The sequence below is a fragment of the Rousettus aegyptiacus genome, unplaced genomic scaffold (genome assembly GCF_014176215.1).
Source record: "Rousettus aegyptiacus isolate mRouAeg1 unplaced genomic scaffold, mRouAeg1.p scaffold_m13_p_2, whole genome shotgun sequence".
Taxonomy (NCBI): domain Eukaryota; kingdom Metazoa; phylum Chordata; class Mammalia; order Chiroptera; family Pteropodidae; genus Rousettus; species Rousettus aegyptiacus.
Genome location: NW_023416295.1, coordinates 109,154,030 through 109,167,316, shown reverse-complemented (window position 1 = coordinate 109,167,316; position 13,287 = coordinate 109,154,030). Strand labels below are relative to the sequence as shown.

At 34.4% G+C, this 13,287-nt stretch overlaps 1 protein-coding gene across 1 annotated transcript in view; it reads left to right on the top strand.

Annotated features, from left to right (window-relative positions):
• OTOGL (otogelin like) overlaps positions 1-13,287 on the top strand; it is a 128,013-nt gene that overhangs the window by 32,718 nt on the left and 82,008 nt on the right. Inside the window, exons 17-22 of the mRNA XM_036237843.1 lie at positions 1,220-1,397; positions 4,609-4,733; positions 7,462-7,671; positions 9,555-9,720; positions 10,510-10,584; positions 12,690-12,742. Coding sequence (XP_036093736.1) covers positions 1,220-1,397; positions 4,609-4,733; positions 7,462-7,671; positions 9,555-9,720; positions 10,510-10,584; positions 12,690-12,742 — 807 coding nt within the window. The remainder of the gene's footprint in view (positions 1-1,219; positions 1,398-4,608; positions 4,734-7,461; positions 7,672-9,554; positions 9,721-10,509; positions 10,585-12,689; positions 12,743-13,287) is intronic.

The window sequence follows — 13,287 nt, the reverse complement described above, 5'->3', positions numbered from 1 at the left end:
ATAGCTAGTTTGACATTCTCAAAACCTGAAGAGGATAAACGAAGAATGTCCGGAGATAAGAATAGAAAAATAAATGGAGATGAGACTAGGGAAGGCCTCGCATACAGGGCATCATACATTGTGATTTTCTTTGGACAGGTCCTGTACATGTCTGTGTTCCAGCATAGTTAGCAATAACACTCTCTTTCACTCTCAGAAATGTTCCAATGTTCCAATTCATATTAGAAATTACATGACTGTGCTACTCATTATCATGTTAAGGAAGCTGAACTTGATATGAAATCGAATATAAAATATCATATTTTACCATTTTTATGTACAAAGATGCAAATCTCGTGTGGTTCAACTAAATAAACAATAAGTTTAATGAAAAGACTGATCTTTTTTTTTTTTTAGTAGAATACAACAGTGTAGAAGTGGCTTTGAGAGAGATTAGACAGATAACATGGAGAACAGTTAAGATGTTATTAAAGTAAGGCATACAAGGATGAGGTGTAACTAATCTAAAGCAGTTACAATAGAGATGGAAAGAAGAAGATTGAAAAATTATTTAGAAAAAAATGGTTTGAACTTGGTGATAGATTGAATTATGGTTAGTTGGGGAGGGCAACGAAGAGAATAAAGTGATCAAAGAATGATTCTCGGCTTTCTGGGTTTGGTGACCAGATAAATGCAGAAATTGTGATAGAGGTGCAGGGACAATTCTTCTGGTGGCAAAAGCCATCAGTTCAGTCTTGAGCACAAGCTTCTTGTCTGATAATCTCAAAGGAATGGGGAATTTTTGAGAAAAGTAACACTTTTTTTTTTATTAAATCATGACTAGTTTTTAGAAAAATTCTCTCTCTCTCTCTCTCTCTCTCTCTCTCTCTCTCTCTCTCTCTCTCACACACACACACACACACATACACACACACACACATACACACACGTTGAGGGAAAGAGACCAGATTTCAAATGTCTAAGAACTGCTTGCCAATTGAAATTATGTGTGGATCTGACAATTTATTAAAAATATTTGCTTAAGATCCTGAAAGAAAAGATGGAAGGGACATGAGAGGAAAAGAAAGCAGGCACAAAGTGGCAGAAGCAGGCCCCGGAGCACAGAGGCAGGAACTGGGACCCGCCTCCCTCAAAGCCCAGGTTCTCATAAGAGCTGAGTCTTCGTGTTGTATGCTGGCATTTCAGAACGCTGAATCTCAAAACTGTTCTTTTCCTGCAGGAATTGTTGAAATTCAAACTCTGTCATCCTTATTTATTCTTCTAAAAACCACATTTGGTTTAAAGATTCTGTTTGCTATAGATGGGGAAAGAATTTACATTCAGCTCACCAGTGCATGGAAAAGAAGAACACTAGGTCTGTGTGGCACTTTTAATGGGAATATAAGGGATGATTTTCTGTAAGTATGATTTCTGTATAGCTAACATGATTTAATGACTAGTAATTTAGAGAATATAAATTCTTTCATCAAAAATGTTTACTTTAATAATATAGCTTAGGCATCATTGTTCTGAAAGCTTCACATGGATCATCCTATTTAAATTTTGGAGAATATAAATTCTTTCATCAAAAATGTTTACTTTAATAATATAGCTTAGGCATCATTGTTCTGAAAGCTTCACATGGATCATCCTATTTAAATTTTGGCAATCCCCTGATTAGTATCTATGTTTTACAGATACAAAAACTAACTGAAGCCCCAAAATGGCAGATAAATAGCTCAAAGTCAGCTAGTTCAAATACAATAGAACTGAGTTTTAAATTTAGGGAGCATGACTCAGTCTGTGGACTAATCCTCTTCCTTGCCACTTATCAAGCTTAAAAGTATTTTAAAAAATCTTGATATTATTTGATATTAATGATAGTAAGTTATACTGTTAAAATATTGATATCATTTTATATGAATTTGACCTCTAAAGCAGCATTTCAACATCCAAGTTAATTGGATTTTGTGATAGTTAGGCGTTTCATCAGAAGAAAATCAATAATATAAGTTTATACCCCTTGTATTGACAAAAGCATCTACATGTGAAAAGACACAATGTAAAATGCTTTGAGCACCTGTTATTGTATTAAGCATAGTAGGGTAATTTAAGCAGTGTAATGTGGTTCCTGTCCTCAAGGAGTTTATACTGCAAATTGGGAGGGCATAATAACCTTTAAGAAATAATTAATTCAAGGCAAGGTATTAAACAAGAATGCATACATAAATACTGAGGTAATTTCAACAAGTTAAATGTTGAATTGTGTGGCTGTGGCTAGACGCACGGTAGGAATCAGGAGTCAGTCAGAGTGAGCTGAGTAGCTAGTGAATGTTTCTTGAAGAAGACATTGTTAAAGAAAAAAACAACTTTTGTATATTCCTCCTACTTGGGGTTCTTTCCATCTCCTAATCTTTTATGAACTCCTATTTGTAGTTCAATCTAACTCAGACATTATTTGCTTTAAAAAGTGAGTTCATACCACACCAGCTCTATTATCTATGAAAATCTCATTTATCTGTCTGGTTTTCATTTAAATTGTAAGGGCTTTGAGAATAAGAATCAGATTCTCAGTCCTTGTATTCTTAGGAACAAGTGTAGAACATGTGCAGTAGATTGTTGAACTGCACAGAGGTAGGACTTTTAATGGGTCACCAAGAAGAGAATTAGGGTGGGCAAGGAGAACTGGCATTTAACAATATAAAGTTCAAAAGATTTATTTTATCTTGTTTCCTTCGTGATTATTTTTTTTAGGTTATTTCGTGTTTTTGTTTCATTTATTTGTAGATCAAGATCTTGACATCTTTACCACATTTGTGAAACAGAAACTATATTTAGTGGATTGGCTAAGATGTGCAGAAAAGATGTTAAGCTTTCTTTTTCTTCCTTGTTTATTAAACTGGGTTAGCAGTCAGTGTTTAACAGATGGCAGATCTGTCTGCCTCTTCCTAAGGCATCAGTCTCCTCCATGTATAAACATTCAGGCGTGATAACAGTACAGGATAATATTTCAGAGTTAGAGATAACTTTCTAACATTGTTTGGCTTTCCAGCATAGCAGTTAAAATTCTTTACTTCACAAAGGTTATTGCGAATCTGCTAACATAGTGGAATGGAAAATATTAATTACTTGAAAATTTATTTTGCATGCCTTGTTATAGTAAGTTAACTGTGGTGAACCAAAAGATTATTTTATAAAATAAAATTCAGTAAATAGATGGGTCTACATTTTAACTCCTTTTTTTTTTTTTTTTGGTATTTATTGTTTTAAGTGAATTAAATGAAATAAGAGAGCTAAGCTCTGAGTCATTTCCTCCTGGGAACCCTGACTACACCCATCACCTTGACCTATTTTATTATCCTTTGTAAGAATAAGAGGGAAGAAAGAAAGAATGAGAAGAGCTAGCACAAGTCATTCAATTTCTTTGAGTTTCAGTGTTCTCATTTGAACAAGATGAGATTTTGGATTAGATGACTGTTATAATTCTTTATATAGTTCAAGAGTGGTTTAATTTTGAGGAGTAGGGAAAAAAGAAAAAGGGAAAAGGCGGAGACAAAGGGTGGGCATTATAGAATGACTTGTACAGCTCCTTTTCTTTTTTCACCTCTCTCAGTCATTGTGGTGAGAAGTTCCATATAATTAATGGTGACTAAGCTAAATGCTAACAAGGACACTATAGAGAACCGAGATAAAGCCCACTGTACCATTTAGTCATGTCGTAGCAACGAACATAGTTAGGGCTTGTATTAGTCAACTTTTGCTTGCTCAAAGCTTTCTACAGAGGAGAGCTAGTCTAACTTGATTCTCTAAGTAGTTTTAACAGTGTCCGATACAGTGTCCAATAGGGACTGTCGCCTATTAAATATTAGCTGATGTGTTACTAAATTTTGATGGCTGCTGGAGGGAGCATTTTAGTGTTTGGCTAGTAAACATTTTTGTGGTTTAAAAGCCTGACCTCAGAAGGGTAAATGTGTCTCTTCCATTTTGACTTGCTGAGGGAACTGAAGAAATGAGCGAACTCGGATGAACGGTGCCTTTTATATCACTTCCCCGCAATTTTCAATTATTTCGTTTGCCCAACTTCTCGATGGAACCTCAGTATTTCAGGCCTCATGATGGATATTGAAATATTGAACCAGAATTATAGACTATTTATTCTTTGAGACATTTGTCTTTACCTTGAAAAAAATCATGTGAGCTACCTACCTCTTCTTTTCATGCACTCGAAACCACACATACATCAATATTTTGGTTGTATTATGTCCCATTAAATCGGTATAAACTAGATTTGAATCTTGGCTCTGACACTTATCAACTGAGTGAACATTAATATTTATCTGAGCTTCTGCTTTGCTTTCTCTCTAAATGGGGTTAATAATGTTTTCTTCACAAGGCTAAGATTGTTATTAAATAAAACCATATTTGTCCATAATTTGACACATTGTAAAGTCATAATAACAGGAAGCTAACACCAGGTATATTTTTAAAAAAATAATAGAACATTTCAAACTCTAAGATTCTCTGTAAGTTAAAAAAAATAATATTCTCTTTTCTTTTCAAAATTTAAAGACTATGAACAAATAAAAAGGAATAAGAGAGACTAAGATGAACATTATCCTTGCTTTCTAGTTCTCCATCAGGCATGATAGAAGGTACACCACAACTTCATGCAAATGCGTGGAGAGTTTCCTCCACCTGTTTTGCACCTGTTCATGTGCCTATGGTGGACCCCTGTAACATTAATCAACAAAACAGTAAGTCTTTCTTTCTGCTTTTAACTTAGGATAAACTTCTATGTATTACTGTAATCTTGTAAAATTAGACAGTGTTTCTAAATTCTGATTTTCTTCATTATGATAAGATCAATGTTATTCCTTATATATTTTTGTTTAATATTATGCCTTTACATATGCCTTCCTGTTTTTTTTTAAAAAAGAACTCCAGAAAATGACTTTTCTTTTCTATTTTGCATTCATAAATTTACTTATTTTATGTGTTTAGAAGTCCTCAAATTCTTTCCAAATGTGGATTAGTATTTTGAAGAGTTCAGATTATTTGAACGCTAAAGGGAAATCTCTGGAAAAACTCTAATAATGCTATTATAGTCTTCGGACGTTTGACTTCAGTTCCGTAGTATGACAGCTCATGTGGATTCTCCTGTTTATTACTCTCACATTACTTGCAGAATATATTATGGCTTCATAAGTACAAAGCCAGTGATCCAAAGAAGCTTTGTGCCATCAAGCGTGCAACAATTTGAGATGGTCATGCTTCAGAGTTGCAATTTGCAGTGACATTGCAACTCACATGCCAAGAATTTTTGGCTGTATTTTTTTTATTTTATTAAAGCCATAGCAAACTGTGTGAAAGGCTATTTCACCGTTCAATAAACAAGACATATTATTATTAATTTTTTCTGTAAAGTCACTGTGAAAAAAGTATGCATGCTTAATTAGATTTAAATATGTTAATTTGTTTCTTTATTTTGGCTACTATACTGTCTTTATGTAGTTTAAAAAAATACATTTATAATATTGGTTGAGTACCCATGAGATGCCAATACAATTTCATGGATTTTGTACTGGTTGTTTGGGAGAATTCTGTTGGTTGATGTGTAGTTCTTATTATAAATTCATAGTTTTGGTGTACTGAAAATAACATTAGATAATACTGCTTTTAGTGCTGTATTTTTATTTAAGCCAACTTCTAAATTTGAAGAAGATTGTTAACTTCTTTTCTCATTTTTCCTATCTATAGTAAAAAGACTAGACTAAAGTCTATTGTTCTCCATGATCGAATACTTTTATCTCATTTCCATTTAACAACACTTTCTCTCATTCTGTCCTTAACTTTCTATCAATAGATCCAGTCCTTCACCTTCAGTTAGTCTTGCTCAGTTTGTTTCTAACTTTCTCAGTTCCTTCTTTGATATTGCAACAACTTTATTTTTAATTTCTTTAATACAATATTAAGAGTTGAGTAGAGTTCAATTGATAAATTCAGTTTTCCTCTGTTTTTTTTTTACCACCTTTATTACATACAATTTTATTATATATATGTTTATCAATTGTATCCCTATATGTTATGTCTTCTCTGATATATATTTTAGATATTATCTTTCTTCATCTTTGACCTATTTTTAAAAAATTCAAATAGGTAAATTTAGAAAAATTTCCAAAGGAAGGAAAATAGATGAAAATCAATAATTGTGACTTTCCAAAAAATCTCCAAAGAAAGGAAAATAGATGAAAGTCAATAATTGTGATGTAGATTCTCAGAGATATTTTTTTCACAAGGATGTTCTTGAGTCATCCTTTTACTTAATGTCAGTAGGAATGCTATTTGACCTACAAATCCTTTGGGCAATAAAAGCCCCATTGTTGTGTTGTTCTGGTTTGGAGCTCCTGGGGATTAAGAGTATGCATGCCAAGAGTCTGCTGTTAGAGTCTAAGTCATTCGTTTTCATATACATATGTAGAACAATACAAAAATATAACACTCAGATAATTACCATGTGCTTCCCTACCAATAATAAATATATTCAAAATATTCAATAAAATAAATTTAGTGTAATTCCTTAGTAGTGAAAACATTCTGATATCTGGCAGCTCATCTGGTCTCTCAAAGACAATGACAACTCAAAGACTGATTAATTTTAGCTGTGAGAGGATTAATGCAACCTAAATCCACTACATAAAGGAATCACATAGCCTGTTTTTCAGAAAGGTGGGATCTAGGTTGTTTTGTCAAACTTTGTCACTCCCATAAGAAAATATATCTGATCAATCATTCTCAAGGGAAAAGTCTCAGTAGTTATATCTCATGGCCTTTAGCGTATATTCCAATCCCTAATTTCTAACCATTATTCATTTATTCATACATTTGTTCACCAAACGAATTGTGCATTGTGCAGACATTATGTGTGATGATTTTGCGACATCTGCCTCATTACCATTCACCTCAGAGACACCATTGGAATGAGATGATTCCCCGAAGCTTCCTTAATAATTGTGTATTCCAAGGAGTTGCCTTACAACCACAATCTGGCTCCATTTTTATTGTACATGGATGTCTGGAGATAAGCCTCCCACTACTCATCAATTTTTTTTATGGCAGAATTGGGGTGATTTTTTAAGATGATCCTCAGGCAATGGGGTGATTGAGGTCCTTCCTATTACTCATGTTATTCAGGTAAAATGCAATATTTCTTTTTGCTAAAGTATTATTGAATATAAGTAGAAGTGCTGTCACAATATTGCCCAAAATAAAACCAAGCAATGATAACATAAAAACAAACAAACAAACAAACAAACAAACAAACAAAAACCAGTGTAAGTTGAAAATACTGGCTCTTCTTAAAAGTAATATGCATTACAGTGTATTTCTAGGAAAGCAGCATGCTTGGATAGTTCTGGAACTTGATACTTTGGGTTAAGATCTGGACTAGTAAATGAGGTACTAATGAGGTTCTTTGTCTGTTAGTTGGATATGCAGCACACTGTGATGTCATCCACCAAGAGCTCTTTGCTCCTTGCCACTTCTACATTAGCCCTGGGCTGTACTATCAGCTATGCCGCCATGATGCGTGCAAGTGTGGAAGTGCCTGCTTATGCAATGCTCTTGCCCACTATACCTACCTCTGTGGCCAGCGTGGTGTTCCCATTGATTTCAGAGCTCACGTTTCATTCTGTGGTGAGTACGATGGTGCTAGCACAGATAAAGACAATCAGATAACACTTTAGAGATTTTTGCTTTTGTAGTTACTGCTTTTGTTTTTTAAATAAAAGGTCGATATTACTTATATTGTTTGAAATATTATTACAATGTACAAATGTGAAAAACAAATGAAGTACTTTGCTTCTTAAAATTGGAGATATATTGGATAAAATCAATAACTTTTGACTATTTTTGTTATAAGCAGACTTACAGTGTAACTGTGTGGTTTGAAATACATAACAGAAATAATTTAAAAATTTTGAAAACATTCTTATGGAACTGTAATATCTAAATATTGGAAAGTATGGAAAGGCATCATGCATTATAGTGACACAGTTGATTTGTAGTTAAAAAGGCAGGTTATACAAAACCAAGTATTATCTTAAGTTCATGTCCTTATGGTTCTGATGTCTGCTATTCTCATTCATTGTAGATTGTTTCTTTCCTTATGTATTCTATAAATTTTATAAGCTAATATTTGTTAGGGCTCCCCCTTCCCCAATTAGAATCACCTATGACCTAGGTTTCAAAAGCATCACTCTTTCTACCTCTCCATCCCTGGTGGTTTCACAGAGGTTTTTCCTGTTACTCCAGAGGGCTCACTGGCCAGTTTTGATGTTAATTTTCCAGCTTGGGCTTTCTAAGACAACAATAATATAAATTCATATAACAAACCTGTATAGGATGTAAATCTGGGATTTTGATTTTTCACAGGATACTTTATTTCATCAAAGACCCCATAGAGTTTGAGAGGTTTTCCTAGCATCTTCCCGTAGTATGAGCAAGTTTCTTCTAGCCCAGGCATTGGCAAACTACGCTCTTGGGCTTTCTGTGTTTTTGTAAATAAAGTTTATTGCCCATGTGTTCATATGTTGTCTGTGGCTGCTTTGAGCTACAAGGGCAGAGCTGAGTAGTTGTGACAGAGTATGTATGTTCTACAAAGCTGGACATACATATTCTACTCACTATTTGGCTTTTTACAGAGTTTGCTGACCTCTGCTGTAATCCATCCTTGTAACTGAGGATGGAGTTTTTTTTGAGGGCCCAAGTAAAGGGTGTTCTAATTTCCTGCCTTATAGAGGACCAAGTTTCATCTTCCATTCCTACATGAGTTAAATCTAAAATCCAACAGATCGATCCTCCTTTCCTCTATTCAAATTTCTGCATTTTATTTCCCTCTTTAATTCTGGCATCTAGGGATATTATTCACACACCTCCCTCATTTTTTTTCCCCATGAGACCAATTATACATTCCACATAATTTCAGTTTTGTTTTATCCAGAATTTTCTGGGTGTTTGTACAAGTGTGTTTTGGGGTTATTTTAGTTTGACTACTGTAATCAGTTCAGTCTGGTCTAAAAAGAATTTGGAAGGGCTTAGAAAAAAAGTATAAGCATGATTAAAATGGCAAAAAATAAGAACTAAGATTATGTATTAATAAAGCCAAGTTTTTCTTATTTGTAGAGGACTAAAAGTTTACTTAGGTTTAAATAATGCCATAAAGAAGATGATGTTGGCATGGCAGTAAATAGATATGAGGACAGGAAGTTTATTTACACATATAAAAAGCCTTAAATATTTTTAAAAATCATGGTACAGGCTATTAAAGAATATTATTGAATGTAACAGAAATATTTCAAAATGGAAAATTAATTTTTCTGTTATATTTCTATTAAAGTAATGATTGTTTAATTAATTAGCAAATTTCTTTTATGGGATTCTGTAATGTTCTAGGTTTATTGATGTATGATGTCCTCTTTTTTCCTCATGATTTATGTCTATCTTAGGCCTGTAACCCAGCATAAAATGCTTCTCTACTCTGTGGAAATCTTTCTCAACTGATGCTCTTTTGTCCTCAGGGGTGGTGTGCCAGAAGGGTATGCTGTACCATCACTGTTCTTCCTTTTGTCGTCGTTCCTGCATTTCTCTCTCCTCCCCAGAGCAGTGTAATGATGATTGTGCTGAAGGCTGCAACTGTCCTGAAGGCAAATACTATGAAGACACCCTTAACTTTTGTGTGCCCATGTAAGTCATCGAAATGGTTTGATTGCATCTAGTTTTCTCTCTCTCTCTTTTTTTTCTTACAGGTTAAATGGGTTTTCATGCTTGTTTCTTTTCTTTCTTTCTTAATCTGATGGACTCAGCACCATTTATGGAAAAAAGTAATTTTCTCCACCATTGAACAGTCACTTTTTTCATAAAATAGGTGTGCATATATGCAAAGATCTACTTGTGATTGATTTCTTTAATATTTCTTAATGTCTTTACCTTATTTATTTTTAATCCTGAACATGTTCACAAATAGCTACAGAAAGAGTTAGGGAATCTAGTGGTCAATCCTGGAGTATGTTTATACTCATTTTTCCATAACAAAATTAATAACAAGGTTTATGTTTCACTGGCATATGGCAAATTTTAGTAGCAGCATTGCAATGTCTGTCAGCACTCAGAAATTTCTCTAACATCACATGAGATAGACTTTTGTCTTATACATAGGGTTAAATGATATATCAGTTATATTTCTCTGAGGTGCATTCAGGAACGTTTTTGGAACTAAAAGGACACATTCCGAATTGTTACCTAAACAATACAGATATTCTATTTTAGAAAACAAAATTTGAAGCTACATAAATTTTTAAATGGTTTCTGCCATTTGTATAACAGAATTGCATGTAATCTTATAGAATAATGTCATCTCTAGTGTGTGCCTTAAAATTACCAATACATAGTCTAGGATCTACTTGAATTTTAGTGCTTTTAATATATATATATTTATATATTCTATTTTATTAATTTAACTTTCTTTTCTTTTAGATTTCATTGTCGGTGTCATTTTAGGGGCAGTGTTTATCAACCTGGAGAGCTCATCCCAACACCCTCAGGCTTATGGTAGATTTCAATGACGGTGATTGTATTTGATAAATAACATATACTAATATAATTTTTTAACCAAATCTATCTTAAAAAATGACTCCTATAATTTAAAAAATACAGGTAATCTTAAGGTAACCTTTTAAAACTATATAAATATATATGTGTGTGTGTGTATATATATATACATACATACATATATGTATGTATATATAAAGCATTTCAACATGGAATGCCTAAGTCTTATGTTCATAACTGTAGAAAATAATTATAAATTGAAATACCATGCAATTAAATGGAAGCCTTTTGATCAGTTTGATTCTTAGATAGAATTTAGGAGTGAAATGAGTGTTGAAATAATGCAAGTTACTGAGGGGTTTTAGTTTTATTCTTCATCCACTGGCTTAGGAAGAAAGAGCAATTCCAAAATGGATTTAATGGTGTCGCACACTGGAATAAGGGTATTACCTGCTTTGGGACATCAATCCTAGTGAGATGACACTTATTCCTAAAATAACACTCATTTGGGTTGTAACCTGTCCGTTAAAGATATGGACATGTGCATGAAGCAGTCCACATCGATCTACATTCAACTCTCAATATCTCTCTTTTAGTTGCACCATAGGTGCCCACTGATGATAAGACAATAGATAATAAAAATAATGATAATAATAATGATATCTCATCATTACTGTGCACCTTCTATAGTCCTGACACCATTCTAAGTGTTTTATATCTATTATTAAAATATTCATGACTGCAACCCTAAAAGTTAGGTACAGTTACTGTATCCCCAGTTTACAGGTGAGGATTCAATCTCAGGCAGCTTGGCTCTGCAGGGAGTGTTCTGTTGCTTACTTTGCTCTACAGCTTATTTCATATTCGCAGAAGAATATCGTTTATGTCGAATTTACCTTTATTGTTATTGCCATCTCCCTTCCTTCTTCCCCTGAATCAAAATTCAAAGACAACCAGCCCTTGGATCTTTTTCTAGTGGGTTACACCACTAGCTACAGTTTCACAAGCCAGAAATGAGAGTCATTTTTGACTCCTTCCTCCTGCTCAACACCCCTGGCCAATAAACCCCAATGATTGGATTTTTCTTTCTACATATAGTTGAAATCCCCCTTCTTTCCATTGCTACTGCCTTAACAATGTCTCTCTATCGTCTCTTCCTTGGACCTTTCTTCCTGGTCTTCTTGCCTCTAGGCTTGTCCTCTTCCATTTTGGAAGGTATTATATCTCTCTTGAATTTAACCTAATTGAATTTATTTAAGTTGGAAAAAATGAAGGAATCATTCCTCCTTGATGAGAAAAAAAATCCCATTAGTATAGTGACCTTATTTGTCATTCCTCTCAAAAAGCCTATGTCCCAGAATGAGTATGATAAGGAAGAGCTGGCTCTGTGATCTGAGATCTGTCTGTTTCAGTCCTTCTGTGCCATTCACAGTATGAACGAATCACTCCTGAGTGTCATCCTAGTGTTAGATGATATATAAGCATATATTTCATGAGACATGCCCCTTATATATTAGTTAGCTTCTTCATCTGGGCTCAAATATAGGACACATGATTTGGTCCAAAGCTGAAGGAAAATATAACTCCATTTATCTTTGATGTTGCTGCCAGAATATTTTTTTCTAGAATTCAAACAAACCATAACACTTCTCTGGCTAAGGTCAATGGCTCACCTCAGGAATTGAGACTTAGCATCTTAATAGGAGTTGGCCTTTGCCTCAGTGCCATCTGCACCTCCCATCACTTCCTGCAGTGCACTTTGTTATAGAGAATACTGCTCTACTCCTGCGTGGCTTTGTACTACGTTTCCACCCAGTATTATAGCTTTCTAATTTGAGTAGAGACTGTGAATTTTGGATTTGTATCCCCTGTGCCTATCACAGTGCCCCACACATATAAGTGTTTGATAAAAATGTGTTGAACTGAAATAGCTCTCCTCAAATTGGACCTACGCCAATAACTTATTTGTAAAAAATTCCGTGGGGAAAACATAAAATTCTAATACGTATTCAATAAATTCTTCCACATTATATATTTTTTTGATATACAGGCGGAAAAAAAACCCTAAGGTTTGGATTTATTAATTATTTGTTTACTTTCACTAGCCAATGTTCAAATGGAACTGTGAAATGTGATGAACCAGCGACGCCCTCTCCTGGTGAGCTATAGATGGGTATTTTTCTTAAGGCGGATGCAGCAGTAGTACTGCCTTCATTTTTCTGGCGAAGTCTTTAATCCATCACAGCCTTCCTTGCCAATGTGCATGAATAGAGCCTTGGAAATGTTTCTTAACATGGGCTCCAGTGCTTTCTAACTTTTTTCACATTGGGAATTATAACATTTGTAGAACAGTTTTGGGTGAACAAATGAGGCTGCTTAGGGGCTTAGGGACTTAGGCAACCCAGGGACGCTGCCTAGATTCTGCCTACCCTGGAACCTACCCAGGTGCCTCAAGGGCTTTAGGGATATATATCCAGGCACCTGTTGTAACCTATTCGTGCAACAGCAGTTGAGAAGCTATTTTAGACCAGCACTTCTCAGATTTTAATGTGCACACAATCACCTGGGGATCTTGTTAAAATGCTGATTCTGATTCAGCAGGTTAGACGTGATGCCTGAGATTCTACTTTTCTGTCAAAGATCAAGGCAATACCAATAACACTTGTTTCTGAGCTACGTTTCGAGTAGCAAGGCTCTAGAGCT